A 15,476-nucleotide genomic window follows, 5' to 3' on the forward strand; every position below is an offset into this window, starting at 1 on the left:
TTTAACCTATAAACACTAGGGCTCTTTGTCTCCCCCACCCCCTTTTAGTTTCAAAGACTCTACTTCTGATCTTTTTACAAAGCCAGTACCAGGCAGGCATTTATCGTAAGAGGCCAAGCTTCAAGTTCTCATACAGCACTCCCAGTAGTGTAAAGGTAAATGTCCAAGTAATTTCATGGGGCCTGAATCTAAAGCCTGCAATTTATGCTTTAACCTACAGCACAGATTGCAATGCTTTAGCCAACATTACCGCAGGTCTTGCTTTCTCCCCCCAGATATAGTGAAATTACGACCTTGGTTCAACTTCCATTTCCTGTGTCTACTTGCATATCCCCCTGCCCCCAATGTAATTTTCTGATTCTGAGGCAGGTCTCACCCTCATTTCCTCCTAAAAAGAGAAAGCAGAGCGTAAATTCCTCTCAACATCAAAAGCCTAGTACCCCCCCACCCAAAATGAAGATTCAACAAGGTCTCAGTTCAAGTTTAATAGAAACAACAAAAGACAAAAAGTGATGCCCTGCTACTGTACATAACAGCTGGCCTGCCCCGTAACAGCTCAGGCCCTTCTCTCCAGAGGAAGAAAGGCTGGCCTCCCCAACCCCTGCAGGAAAGGCCTGTCCTGTCCGCATACCACATCTGCACAGTGTCTAAAGTTTTATGTTCTAAGCATGACAATAATACAAAAAAGATTTTGTTTTCATGGCCACCCACTGCAGCCCAGCCCTAAAATGACCCGGCGCTCACTTCTGCTTAGAGAAATATTCTTTGCTCTTCTGGACATCAGGCTTGATGGTATCACTGCCAGGCTTCCAGCCAGCTGGGCACACTGCAAGAGAAAAGTATTAAATTAATAACCTGCTCAGTTGTGAGCTCCACCTTCCTCCCATGAACAAATGGGAGACAAACGGACCAAGGGCTCAAAACCAAATCTGATACCTTGGAAGGCTGAACACTCTGGAACCAGGAAGCCTATGCTACAGTCTGAGATCCTGTAAGCCTTTTAGTGCAAGGCTAACTATAAACATGTTATTTAATCCTCACCATAGCCCTAATACTATTACACCTAAATTTATGCATGTAGCACCTGAAATCTAAAGAGTAACAGCTTCAATTGTATATGCTTTGTTCTAGAAATAATGTCTAAAGTATATATGGCAACACAACTATTAAAATTTGTTAACAGTAGATAGGTGGGTGAATGGGCATTTTTATTTTCCTCAGTAATTTTATGTATGATTCACATACATATTTTAAAAAGCCTTAAATGCTCTTCAACAAATGGTGCTAGGACCAGCTGGATTTCCACATGTAACCAGAATGAAGTAGACCCCTACTTCACAGCACATACGAAAAATTAACTCGGGGGCACCTGGGTGGCTCAGTTGAGCGGCCAACTCTTGGTTTCAGCTCAGGTCATGATTTCCTGGGTCTTGGGATGGGACCCCTACACTCAGCGGTCTGCTTGAGATTCTCTCTCCCCATCTCCCTCTGCCCCTCCCCTCTGTGCTCTCTAAAATAAATAAATCATGGGCGCCTGGGTGGTTCAGTCGTTGGGCGTTTGCCTTCAGCTTAGCTCATGGTCCCAGGGTCCTGGGGTCGGGCCCCACATCGGGCTCCCTGCTCAGCAGGAGGCCTGCTTCTCCCTCTCCCACTCCCCCTGCTTGTGTTCCCTCTCTCGCTGTGTCTCTGTCAAATAAAAATAAAAATATCTTTAAATAAATCTTAAAGAATAAAAAACTTCATGACCTTGGATTTGGAAATGTATTCAATAATGAACAGTTAAATTGGACTTGATCAAAATTAAGAACTTTTGTACAAAGGACATTTTCAAAGAGTTAACACATAGAATGGGAGAAAATATTTACACATCGTATATCTGAGGAGAGATTAACCACCAGAATGTATAAAAAAACTCCCACAATTCAACAAAAAGACAACCCAAGGGCGCAAGGGTGGCTCAGGTTAAGCATCTGCCTTTAGCTCAGGTCATGATCCTGGAGTCCCGAGATTGAGCCCAGCATAGGGCTCCCTGCTCAGTGGGGAGTCTGCTTCCCCCTCTACCCCTCACCCCACTCTTGTGCTCTCGCTCTCAAATGAATACAATCTTTAAAAAAAAAAAAAAAAAAACAGACAAAAAGACAGCCCAGTTCAAAATGGTCAAAGGACCTGAGCAGACATTTCTCCGAAGAAGGGAACACAAAATGGTCAATAAGCATATGAAAATATGCTCAATATCACTAGTCATTACAGATATGCAAATCAAAAGCACAAGGACACCTCTTCACACCCACCAGGATAGAGTATTAAAAAAAAAAAAAAGTGTTGGCAAGGTTGAAAAGAAACATTTAGTATTGCTGGTGGGAATGTGAAATGGTGCAGCTGCTGTAGAAAACAGTTTGGTGGGCGCCTGGGTGGCTCAGTTGGTTAAGCGACTGCCTTCAGCTCAGGTCACGATCCTGGAGTCCCGGGATCAAGTCCACATCGGGCTCCCTGCTCAGTGGGGGGTCTGCCTCTCCCTCTGATCCTCTTCCCTCTCGTGCTCTCTGTCTCTCATTCTCTCTCTCAAATAAATAAATAAAATCTTTAAAAAAAAAAAAAACAGTTTGGTAGTTCCTGAAGAAGCTGAACAGAATTACATGACCCGGCAATTACACTTCTAATGTAAATAACCAAAATAATTGGAAACAAAGATCCAGACACCTGCTTACCATTATTCTAGCAGCATTATTCACAATAGCCAAAAGGTGAAAACAATCCTGTGTTCATCAACAGATGGATGAATACACAAAATGATATACACATAAAATGGAATATTATTCAGCCTTTAAAGAATGGTTTTGATACCCACTGCAGCATGAACCTTGAGAACCTTGAATCCATTATGCTCAGTGAAAGAAACCAAACACAAATGGACAAATATTGTTATGATTTCACTTACACGAAATATCTAGAAGAGACAAACTCATAGACACAGAAAACAGAAGTTACCAAGGGCTGGAAGTAAAGGGGAATGAGAAGTTATTGCTTAATGGGTTATAGCTGGCTGGGATGAAACATCCAGAGAATACTGGTGATGGATGCACTACAACACTGTATGTAATTAATGCCACCAAACTGTACACTTAAATGACAAATTATGCCATATGTACTACATTAAAAAATAAAAAAAAAAACACACTTTAATGACTTGTCCCCATACCAAGAAATAAGCTAAGTAAGTAAACAAAGCCAAGACTCTGTAAAACCTGGAAGCCCTTGAGGAATCTAAAGAAAGCAACCCATTTGCCCCCTTAGTTTAACTCTGCCAACCTGGATAGCCTGAAGGGGAGGACTGACAGAGAAGGCCCTACTTGCACTAAGTAACTACTTTCTACTCCTTGGTAAACAAAGGTCTGAGTTTGAAGCTTTCATACCTTTATTATGCAGAAAAAGCATAGCCTTCCAACCTTTTCCTACAATCCTGAGCTAGCAACGCTCCTTGGGCTAACCTGAGAAGAGTAAGAGAAAGAAGGGAACCAATCTCCTGTTTTTCAATTCCATTTGCTCCACCGGTGGTCCACCGGTGCTAACAAAATCTTAAAAATATATATATGTACGGGCGCCTGGGTGGCTCAAGATGGTTAAGCGTCTGCCTTCGGCTCAGGTCATGATCCCAGGGCCCTGGGATCAAGCCCCCCATCGGGCTCCCTGCTCAGTGGGGAGTCCAATAAAGGGCTTTACCACGCCCCACCTCCTCTGTCTTTGTGCTGAATCTCATCCCTCAGCAGGGGGCAGGCAGTCTCAGGAGCTATCTGCTCCTTCAATGCACTAAGGTAAAGCCCACACATGCTTCTACAAATGGTGCCTTCGGATACTAGTTGCTCACTGATTCCTATTAGCCTCCAACTCTAGCCAAGCCACCACTTTTGGGTCCCCTGAGCAGACACCACTGATTCGGACTCTTTAACAATTTTCACGTTCTGTATCATAAGATCAGGTCTGACATGGGCCTTCGAAAACTAGTCTTAACTTTTATCACCTGAAGAAAGAAAATGAGATGTAGGTAAGGCAAATTCATCCAAGCACACCTGTGCACTTCATCTTACCTCAGCAGCACTTGATCACAACTATTTTGTCCTCAATTACATTAGCTTGGGAGGTTATGAGGTTCAAGATCTCCATTCCCCCATATACCCAGCTCTTGCAGCCTCAGTCCTTAAAAACTAAACTAAGTCTTAGTTAGGGTAAGGTTGTCTCATTCTGGCAACAACTATACACCAATGAGGGGGAAAAAGATCAAAAAGCTACAGCCTTACTAACTCAAAAGCTGGGATCAAGTAGTTTATCACAAAACTGTAATGAAAATATGAGGAAAGTACTAGTGCTGGAGAAATAGCACAAGGAAGGCCTACACTCTAGCAAATGCTAGATAAAAACCCCAAGTTGAATCTGCTAGGTCATGTGTAGATTTTGGTAGGACAAACTTATAGGGGCGCCTGGGTGGCACAGTCGTTAAGCGTCTGCCTTCAGATAAGGTCATGATCCCAGGGTCCTGGGATCGAGCCCCGCATCAGGCTCCCTGCTCGGCAGGAAGCCTGCTTCTCCCTCTCCCGCTCCCCATGCTTGTGTTCCCTCCCTCTCTGTTGAATAATAAAATCTTAAAAAAAAAAAAAAAAAGGACAAACTTATAAAATGATTTTTGATCCTGCAACATCTAATGAAGAACCTTGATATTTCATCTCAAACACTCTAGCCCTAACTACTCCTCCTTAAAAAAAAATTTTACATGAGCGCGCCTGGGTGGCTCAGTCGTTAAGCGTGTCTGCCTTCGGCTCAGGTCATCATCCCGGAATCCTGGGATCGAGCCCTGCATCGGGCTCCCTGCTCAGCGGGAAGCCTGCTTCTCCCTCTCCCACTCCCCCTGCTTGTATTCCCCCTCTCGCTGTGTCTCTCTGTTAAATAAAATCTTTAAAAAAAAAAAAATTTTTTTTACATGAACATTTACGTAATTTGGTTATTTGCTGATTCTAATTCTTACAAATATGACACCACCACAACAATACAATGTAATTTAGGAAGATAAAAACAGGGGTGTGCCTGGGTGGCTCAGTCGGTTAAGCTGCCTTCAGCTCAGGTCATGATCTCAGGGGCTCCCTGCTCAGTGGGGAGTCTGCTCCTCCTGCACCCTTTGCCCCCCCCCCCCCCTCCCCAATGCCCTTTTCCCCCAAAAAAAAAAAATTTTAAAAAAAAAAAAAAAAAAAAAAGACTGTATTAGAGCTGTATCTGTCTAGTCTTTGGGCAAGTTATCTTAGTCCTAACTTTTATATTCCAAACTTCAAAACTGGTCATGTATTACCTTTAAAAAAAAAGGGGGGGGGCGCCTGGGTGGCTCAGTCGGTTAAGCACCTGCCTTTGGCTCAGGTCATGATCCTAGAGTCCTGGGAGCCGGGGGGGGGGGGGGGAGAAGGGTTCCTGCTCAGTGGGGAGCCTGCTTCTCCCTCTCCCACTGCTGCACCCCTGCTCGTACTCTGTCAAATAAGTAAAATCTTAAAAAAAAAACACAACTAGGGACACCTGGGTGGCTCTGTCAGTTGATTCTCTGCTGTCATGGGTCCAGGGTCCTGGGGATCAAGCCTCAGCTGGGGCTGCTTCTCCCTCACCTCCCCACTCTGTGCTGTCTCTCTCTGTCTCGCTCTCAAATAAATAAATCTTTAAAAAAAACTAATAAAACAAATATGATCACAGGAATTAAAAGCTCTTCTCCCAATAAACACTTGCCCAAGAATGGCATGCTGTATCTCTAGATGTAATTCTCAAACATTTTTTTTGCCCTTATACACACCTATGAGATCCTCCTACACTCCCCTTTAGTAAGTTAAAAGCTGCAGCAGTGATTCTAAATGAGCAGGGCAGCAGCAGAAACTATGCAGCTAGAACAAAAAGCCTTTATATATTCTCCTCCCAAGCTTTTCCGTTACCTCACCCCATAATCCACTACAGAGATTTTAATTTCTTGAACAGACATACTTTTATTTGGTAGACCTTGTTCCTGCCATCTTTCCTTTCCTACCACAATTCTGTTGTCAAAGTCACCAGGTGGATTGGCTTACCTTCCCCATGCTTGTCAGTAAACTGGAAGGCCTGAACCAGTCGCAGAGTCTCATCCACAGAGCGGCCGACAGGAAGGTCATTTACAGTGATCTGCCTAAGGATACCTTTATCATCAATGATAAAGAGGCCCCTGGGAAGAAGAGATTGAAGGTTTGAGGGATATGCAGTTCAGGTTTAGAAATTGCTTCGTTAGAACAGAGATGCAGTGGGAATGAAAATGTGCTGGCCTCCCAGACTTGCATTGGCTTTGTCTTCCTGCATAAATAATGAAACGAGGAGTACCTGGCTGGCTCACTCAGAAGAATGTGTGGTTTGTGGGTTAGAGCCCCACACTGGATGTGGAGGAAGGGAAGGAGGAAGGAATAAGAACGAAATGGGATCATTATCCTGTATGCTTTAAACTTATACAGTGATGGGGGTGCCTGGCTGGCTCAGTCAGTGGAGCGTGCAACTCTTCGTCTCGAGGTTGAGAGTTCAAGCCCCACATTAGGTATAGAGGACTTAAAAATAAAATCTTTAAAAAATTAATTAAATAATAAATAAATAATAAATAAATGTATGTACGTATGCACGGATGTATATACGTATGTGCCTGGGTGGCTCAGTCATTAAGCATCTGCCTTCAGCTCAGGTCATGATCCCAGGGTCCTGGGATCGAGCCCCGCATTGGGCTCCCTGCTCCACAGAAGCCTGCTTCTCCCTCTCCCACTCCCCCTGCTTGTATTCCCTCTCTCACTCTGTCAAATACATACATAAAATCTTTAAAAAAATAAAAATAAAAATAAATAAATAGGGGTGCTTGGTTGGTTCAGTCTGGTTAAGTGTCTGCCTTCGGCTCAGGTCATATTCCCAGGGTCCTGGGATCAAGCCCACATTGGGCTCCCTGCTCCCTGGGGAGCCTGCTTCTCCCTCTCCCATTTCCCCACTTGTACTCTCTGGCTCTTTCCCTGTCAAATAAAATCTTAAAAAAAAAAAAAAAACACACACACACACAAAACAATGAAAGGAAAAAGGAGTCTACAGATCAGGGCCCTACCTTTCTCCAAAAGGCCCTCAAGTCAATCAGATAATTTTGATGAAATGTCAGTCCCCCTGGCAGGAATATACCTGAACGAGATGCCTTCATCAGCCTTTAAGACTCCATAGTCCTGAGCAATGGTACGCTTGGGGTCTGATACCAAGGGAATGTTCATGGGTCCCAGTCCTCCTTGTTTCTTGGGTGTGTTGATCCTAAGAGCAAAAAGCACACATACAAGCACATTCAAACTCTTGTGTAGCAAAAGGATTAACTGTATCTATTCCTTCCCTTTTTCAGCATTCCTAATCTAATTTCCCCCAAAGACCAAACTTTTCCCAGAGTAAAGTGAGTGCCTGAAGATAGTTTAGGTCACCAGGGTACACTCAAGCTGCAACCCAAGCTGCTTCTCCTCTGCTGCCAGATAGTAAGAGAGCAACAAGAGGAAGTCAGAGCCTTTGCACTCCTTCCATCAGGAGCTAGAAGGCAATACTTGAGCAAGTCTTTTGTCAAAGCCCCCCCAGTCCCAGTTGCTACTTAGTTCAAAGTTCACAGGCAAAACTGATGAAGAGATTTACCATGCCAGGTGACAGAAATGAGAATCCACAGAAGCACCAATCACTTGACAGTTGAGTTTCTTAAATTCTTCTACCCTGTCACTGAAGGCAATGATCTCCGTGGGGCACACAAAGGTGAAGTCAAGAGGGTAAAAAAAGAACACGATGTATTTTCCTGAGGAGGGTGGGGGGAGAAGAGCCAAAAGTTTACCTTAGAAACACACTTCCTTGCTTTACAAAGAATAAAAACCAAGGGGCACCCGGTGGAGCTCATGGCTTTGGGGGAAGGGAGTGGGGCGCAGAGGGAGAGGGAAAGAGAATCTTAAGCAGGCTCCACACCCAGCACGGAGCCCAACGTGGGCTCTATCTCACAACCTGATCCAGAATCAAGAGTCGTACGCTTAACCGACATGCCCCTGATAACTGTTGATCTCAGAGTTGTGTGTTTGATCCCCACACTGGGTGTAGAGAGAACTTAAAATCCTGAAGTATCGTGGTGACTCAGTGTGTTCAGCATCCAACTCTTGGATTTCGGGTCAGGTCATAATCTCAAGGTAGACTCCACCCTAAGAGGGTCTGCTTGAGATTCTTTCCCTCCACCTCGCACAGGCAAGCAAACTCTTGCTCTAAAGTAAGTAAATCTTTAAAAAAAAAAAATAAAATCTTAGGGGGCGCCTGGGTGGCTCAGTCATTAAACGTCTGCCTTCGGCTCAGGTCATGATCCCAAGGTCCTAGGATCGAGCCCTGCATTGGGATCCCTGCTCAGTGGGAAGCCTGTTTCTCCCTCTCCCACTCCCCCTGCTTGTGTTCCCTCTCTCTCGCTCTGTCAAATAAATAAATAAAAATCTTTAAAAAATAATGAAAGAAAATCTTAGGGGCACCTGGGTGGCTCAATCGGTTAAGCATCTGCCTTCGGCTCAGGTCATGATCCTGAGGAGTTGGGATCTACCCTGCATGGGGCTCCCTGGTCAGCGCAGAGTCAGCTTCTCCCTCTCCTCCCTGTTCTTGCCCTCTCTAGCTAGCTCTCTCAAATAAAATCTCTTTTAAAAAGAAAAAAATTATCACAATTAAAAAAAAAACAAACCTACAGAACTTTTCCTATGGGAAAAAAGTCTTTTTAAGTTGATGGTAGACAACAACTGCAAAATGCCAAGACTCAACACAGATGTCTCCTAGCAGCTAGTTTAGAACATCTTGTTGTAGGAGAGCCTGCATGAAAAAAACTTCCTTTCAGTTCTATGCTTTATTTTCCTGCATCCCCATTAACTGCCAATTATAAGATAAACACGGCTCAGTCTGATTTTGATCTCGATAGTTAAAATTAGCACAAACACCAAGTTCTCCAATAAAGAAAAGCAAAACCAAGGATGCAATTACTTACTAGATAAATGCCAATACATACAATTAATGCACAGGAAAAGCTCAATTACTGGATTCTGTCTTGCAAGTCAATAAAAAGACCAAAAAAGAGGAAACCAGAACCTTTGACATTTCTTCCACAATGAACCACAATAACGGGACAGGTAAGGTTTAAGTGATCATCTAAATCACCACTAACTTATTCCTAACAAGCCTAATTGGACAAGAAAAAAATTTGAGGCAAAAGTTCCAAAAGTCCTGGGCACCTGGGTGGCTCAGTTGGTTAAGCGACTGCCTTCGGCTCAGGTCATGATCCTGGAGTCCCGGGATCGAGTCCCACATCGGGCTCCCTGCTCAGCAGGGAGTCTGCTTCTCCCTCTGACCCTCCTCCCTCTCATGCTGTCTCTCTCTCATTGTCTCTCTCGCAAATAAAAAAGTTCCAAAAGTCCTAGTAAGATAACAGGATCTCTAGTTTAAATTTTACTGAAGTCACTCAGATTACCAGTAGAAGTAGCTCAACTGGCCCAGCAGCCTCTCACCATAACTAATAAGTTGAGTTACTGAAAAGAGTTCCAAGTATTCACTCATTTCCAGGTAGCGGCAATGTCTGAAAGTCAAAATAAGCTGTTCCTTTTGACATTTACTCTGAAAACCAGAATCACTGGAAACTCTGAACTCATCTGAACAACTTCTCCAGAGCTTTACCTAACAAGCACTTTGAAGCCTCAGCAGGTCAAGCCCTGGAGGAGAGAGCAGCTTTTTCTAAACCTGTCTTTCTAAACCTCGAGCCTTTACCCTTGGGCCAGGGTCACCTCCCTATAGTGCTACTTGTTTGCCAGGGGAGCTTCCCTCCATAGGGCCCCTCTTAACTGCTTCTCATTCAAAACAAGTGTGAAGTGTTAGGAAACCTTAATCACATGTTCTACGCAAAAGCTGAGTCCAAGAACTAATTACTATGCCACTAAAAAAGGTACACTTAACACCTGAGTTTCCGGTTTGCACTTCAAGGGATCTGTGTATCAACTATCCCAAAAAACCCTGCTGTTCCAGGACTGCAAGGTAAAAAAAAAAAAAAAAAAAAAGAGACTCATCAGAGCTAGCCAAGTGTCTGCATGAAACTATCACAGGAAAGAGAATTGTTCCAACTGCAACATCAACTCTTCTCCTGGGGCTAACAGTCAAGGGAATGTGCCTAAGCCTCTGCCTAATAATACAGCAGCTAACATATATATATATTTCAAGATTTTATTTACTTTTTGACAGAGAGAGACACAGCGAGAGAGAGAGAACACAAGCAGGGGGGAGTGGGAGAGGGAGAAGCAGGCTTCCCGCGGACCAGGGAGCCCGATATGGGCCTCGATCCCAGGACCCTGGGATCATGACCTGAGCCGAAAGCAGACGCTTAACAACTGAGCCACCCAGGCGTCCCTATATTTCATAAACTTAAACAGTTTAACCTCTGAAGACGAGCTTTCAATGACATAATGAGTATCTCCCAAAACAGTAATATAATTGAGTACTGAGAAGATAATTGAGCTAGTATGTCCAAGCATAATGAAGCATGGGCTTTTTCCGTAAGCAGTCTGAACCTAGGGTGTCTATCAGTGACCATGGTTGTTAATCACTCCTTCAACATGCTCCTACCCTAAAGACTATGACCTAGGATATACGTCACTTTACAATCAAACCTAACAAAAAGAGAAATCTAATGAGCAATCCTAGATTGTAAAATAATTCCATTTTAATGAATCTAATGTAATTACTCTTACCTTTGTAGTCAGATAGGCTGAGGTCTTTGAACTGGCCATCTGGCATAACAGCTGTGGCTTTGAAGTTGGGGGCAGGATGCCCAATTTTGGCATTTCCTGAAGACATCGTGCTATCAGCTGGAGATAAAAGAGCAAGTGAATTAGAAACAAGCCTTGTTTTTCTAGGTAACCAACACCCTTCTTCTACTTAGCTGCGGAATGTCCAGTGCCCTTAGTATATACATTAATTTTTATATTAGTATTGACGCATAAACTGAGCTTTCCGACTTCTGAAACAAAATCAGCATTACAGGGGCGTGTGGGTGGCTCAGGTTGTTAAGCGTCCTTGACTCTTGATCTCAGGGCTGAGCACGGAGCCTGCTTGAGATTCTCTCCCCTCCTCTCCCTCTGTTCCTTCCTCCTTCCCCTGCGTTCTCAGGGTCACTCTCTTAAAAAACCGTCTCTGGGGGCGCCTGGGTGGCTCAGTTGGTTAAGCGACTGCCTTCGGCTCAGGTCATAATCCTGGAGTCCCGGGATCGAGTCCCACATCCGGCTCCCTGCTCAGCAGGGGGTCTGCTTCTCCCTCTGCCCTCTTCCCTCTCGTGCTGTCTCTCATTCTCTCTCTCTCAAATAAATAAATAAATAAAATCTTAAAAAAAGAGGCGCCTGGGTGGCTCAGTCGTTAAGCGTCTGCCTTTGGCCCAGGTCACGATCCCAGGGTCCTGGGATCGAGCCCCGCATCGGGCTCCCTGCTCCGCGGGAAGCCTGCTTCTCCCTCTCCCGCTCCCCCCGCTTGTGTTCCCTCTCTCGCTGTGTCTCTCTCTGTCAAATAAATAAAAAATCTTTAAAAAAAAAAAAAACTTAAAAAAAAAAAAACCGTCTCTGAATATCAGCTTTTGTTTTCATTTAAAAGCAGCAATTTTTTTTTAAACTGAAGTAACCTCTATTGCTATTTCTTTACTATCATTTGTGCAATGGCATTTTCTTCTGTAGTTTCATTATATAAAAAGCACAGAGGAAGGTTCAGCCTCAAACCTGAGCCCAAATAAACAATGCCATAATGTCTATTTCTAGAAGTGGTCATGTTGCCCTTTCCCTGGACTGCACCTTCCATCTGCCTTCCTAATTCAGGAAGCACACTTGACCTTTCTCCAGGTGCATTTGCCCAACACAGCACACAACCCTAAAGCCAATCCAACTTTTCAAGACACAAGACCAGGATTCTGGCATATGCTCAATTCCAAAACCTTAGGGGTTGTGTTTAAGCCCTAGAAGTCCTTTCAAAAATGGGTTTCTGATCTTGGGGTCGGGATTCTGGAGCAATAATAAGTAGAACAAGAGTCTATTTATTGCTGGGGAGCCTGGCTGGCTTAGTTGGTGGAGCATGTGACTCTTCATCTCAGGGTTGTGGATTCCAGTCCCACGCTGGGTTTAGAGATTACTTAATCTTAAAAAAAAAATCCTTACGGGCGCCTGGGTGGCTCAGTTGGTTAAGCGACTGCCTTCGGCTCAGGTCATGATCCTGGAGTCCCGGGATCGAGTCCCGCATCGGGCTCCCTGCTCAGCGGGGAGTCTGCTTCTCCCTCTGACCCTCCCCCCTCTCATGTGCTCTCTGTCTCTCATTCTCTCTCAAATAAATAAATAAAATCTTTAAAAAAAAAAAAATCCTTACTGTAAAAAAAAAAAAAGAACAAAAAAAATTACTTACTGCTAAAAAAAAGAAATGCTACACTGGATTCACCCAAGTCAACAGACAGGGAGCTGAGCTCTATAAACCACTAAGCCATCAGTTTGAAAGACCCAAGAAGCTAATATTCCACGTTCCAAAGTGTTTTTGGTGCATGATACCACAACCAAAAAAATCGTTGTGAGCATCGAATATTGCAAACTTTCTAATGCTTAATACCAAACAAAAAACTAGTAAGGCAAGCTGCAATTTGGCGACCAAATATATAGGGTGACCTATATATTTGACCTAACATAAACTACCTTCTTGTCCAAACCTGCTTTTCGAGGTGGTCCCCACTCCACTAAAGTCCGACTCAGCCAGGTAAAGGCCGTACGTAGGACCTCAAGCCGGTGTGGGCCTCCGTGAGTCTGCCCACGAACTTTCCTGGCGAAAGCCACGCCCCGAAGCCCCACTTCAGGTTCCCCCCAACCGCTCGCATGATCAACCCCCCCCCGTAACACTTCGGTAAGCACCAACAAAAAAAAAAAAAAAAAAAAAAGCAGTCTTCACAAACGAATTTGGGATCACCACAATCCCTATTCAGCAAACGCAAAAAATAAAGGCAGAGAAGGTAATCAGTATCCGAGACTCCCCCATCTAGTCACCGCTCAGGACCGGGGAACAGCCTTTACCTCTACCACATGACGCGCGGGTAGCCTCAGGTCAATTTCCAGGTCCATTCTAGAAGCTTCCCGAACCCGCCCCGCCTGGAAGATTAACTGAGAGCCCACCACGCCAAGCCAATAAGCGCCCTCTGCTCGGATTGCCGGGTAAAGAGGAAACTCGAGCCGACGTTCGTCTAAGAGTTTAAACAGGTCCCCGCATCCGCAAGGGAGGCCCACGGGAGGGTGCGCGTACCGCCTAACCACTCTCAAGCGTCAGACCTCGCCCGTCCACCTCCCCCGTCACAGAACCCAAGCTGAGTAGGGTAGGACCCCAGAAGAATGAGAAAAAGGCGACGACCCGGGTGTGGGGAACCTTCTCACCGACTCTGAGAACAAAAACGCCGAAGACAAGGCAGGAAGAAGACGCGTGGAATGCGCGCGCGGAGCGCTGCCTTTATAGCCTGTAGGGCTCTCGCGAGAGTCAGAGCGGGCCGGGGGTGCAGGAGGAGGAGAGAGGAGGGGGATGTAGTCCGAGCCCCGCCCCGACCCAACGCGCCCCGCCAGAATGACTCAGCACTTTCCCTCGCTGTGGGCGGGCTCGGGCACGGAAGGTACGGATACCCCTCCCTGCTGCCGACGTTTGGGGTCGCAGAGCCCAGAGCGAGTGTCTCCAAAGCCGAACGCCTCGGTTAATCTGGGATCTCTGCGAGGGTACCCTGTGCGTCTTTCCCTCAAGGCCCAGACCAGGATTATGGTCCTGTTGACCTACAGAGGATCACGTCTAATCCACACCAAGCACTGAAAACTATCCAAATATTTCCCAAATACCGATCCCCGCAGCCTCTGCCCTAGTGCTGCCTCAGTACTCAATCTCCTTCATTATTCTGATTTCCAGGATTGCGGCTTTCCTTCTCCTGCCTATTCCTTCCAAAGCTGCTGGAGGGAATCTTTCTGAAATCTGATCGTTTCACTCCTCTGGTTTGTGGTTTTAAAAAACTGGGGCTCTGTAGTCAGTTTCCTGAATTAAAACTCAGTGTCATTGAGCTACCATATGATCCAGCAATTGCCCTACTGGGTATTTACCCCAAAGATACAAAAGTAGGGATCGGAAAGGGTACGTGCACCCCGATGTTTATAGCAGCAATGTCCATAATAGCCAAACTGTGGAAAGAGCCAAAATGTCCATGACAGATGAATGGATAAAGATGTGTATATATATACAATGGAATATTATGCAGCCATCAAAAGGAATGAGATCTTGCCATTTGCAACGATGTGGATGGAACTGGAGGGTATTATGCTGAGCGAAATAAGTCAAACAGAGAAAGACATGTATCATATGACCTCACTGATATGAGGAATTCTTTTTTTTTTTTTTAAGATTTTATTTTTTTACTTGAGAGAGAGAGCACATGAGAGGGGAGAGGGTCAGAGGGAGAAGCAGGCTCCCCGCCGAGCAGGGAGCCCGATGCGGGACTCGATCCCGGGACTCCAGGATCATGATCTGAGCCGAAGGCAGCCGCTTAACCAACTGAGTCACCCAGGCGCCCCTATATGAGGAATTCTTAATCTCAGGAAACAAACTGAGGGTTGCTGGAGTGGGGGGTGGGGTGGGAGGGATGGGGTGACTGGGTGATAGACACTGGGGAGGGTATGTGCTCTGGTAAGCTCTGTGAATTGTGCAAGACTGTTGAATCTCAGATCTGTACCTCTGAAACAAATAATGCAATATATGTTAAGAAAAAAAAGAAGGTAGCAGGAGGGGAAGAACGAAGGGGGGCGGCGCCTGGGTGGCTCAGTTGGTTAAGCGACTGCCTTCGGCTCAGGTCATGATCCTGGAGTCCCGGGATCGAGTCCCGCATCGGGCTCCCTGCTCAGCGGGGGGTCTGCTTCTCCCTCTGACCCTCTTCCGCCTCGAGCTCTCTGTCTCTCATTCTCTCTCTCTCTCAAATAAATAAATAAAATCTTTAAAAAAAAAAAAGAATGAAGGGGGGGAAATCGGAGGGGGAGACGAACCATGAGAGACGATGGGACTCTGAAAAACAAACTGAGGATTCTAGAGGGGAGGGGGGTGGGAGGATGGGTTAGCCTGGTGATGGGTATTGAGGAGGGCACATTCTGCATGGAGCACTGGGTGTTATGCACAAACAATGAATCATGGAACACTACATCTAAAACTAATGATGTAATGTATGGGGATTAACATAACAATAAAAAAATTAAAGAAAAAACCCTCAGTGTCATTTTATGTGTGGCCTTCAGGCAAGAGCCTTTTCTCACCTGTAAAATGGGAATACTATTAATTCTGTGAGATCATCTTTGTTGCTCACTTAGCACAATTCCTAGTTCTTATACGTTAGAAATGTTAGCTTT

At 45.1% G+C, this 15,476-nt stretch overlaps 1 protein-coding gene across 2 annotated transcripts; it reads right to left on the reverse strand.

The window, feature by feature from the left end:
* Positions 1–470: 470 nt before the first annotated feature.
* PRDX1 (peroxiredoxin 1) lies at positions 471–13,576 on the reverse strand. 2 transcript variants are annotated; one of them, XM_021683850.1, is made up of 6 exons: positions 13,485–13,576; positions 10,791–10,907; positions 7,684–7,837; positions 7,198–7,320; positions 6,090–6,220; positions 471–826 (listed from the first exon to the last, which is right to left on the reverse strand). In XM_021683850.1, the coding sequence occupies exons 2-6, from the start codon at positions 10,894–10,896 to the stop codon at positions 741–743; spliced, it is 600 nt and encodes a 199-aa protein (XP_021539525.1). In that variant the 5' UTR covers positions 10,897–10,907; positions 13,485–13,576; the 3' UTR covers positions 471–740. The 2 variants fall into 2 exon arrangements, with proteins under 2 accessions (XP_021539525.1, XP_044769950.1); XM_044914015.1 differs by lacking the exon at positions 13,485–13,576 and adding an exon at positions 13,137–13,183 and having other exon boundaries at positions 10,791–10,900.
* Between the last annotated feature and the right edge of the window lie 1,900 nt (positions 13,577–15,476).

The sequence above is a fragment of the Neomonachus schauinslandi genome, chromosome 4 (genome assembly GCF_002201575.2).
Source record: "Neomonachus schauinslandi chromosome 4, ASM220157v2, whole genome shotgun sequence".
Taxonomy (NCBI): Eukaryota; Metazoa; Chordata; class Mammalia; order Carnivora; family Phocidae; genus Neomonachus; species Neomonachus schauinslandi.

What these genes read in the sequence shown, in the direction of transcription:
- PRDX1 (XM_044914015.1), bottom strand. An exon ending in CAGCCTATCTGACTACAAAG is followed by an intron (nt 7,838 to 10,790) that starts GTAAGAGTAATT and finishes CACCCTCCTCAG; the next exon opens with GAAAATACATCGTGTTCTTT. An exon ending in GATGAAGGCATCTCGTTCAG is followed by an intron (nt 6,221 to 7,197) that starts GTATATTCCTGC and finishes TCTTCTTCCCAG; the next exon opens with GGGCCTCTTTATCATTGATG.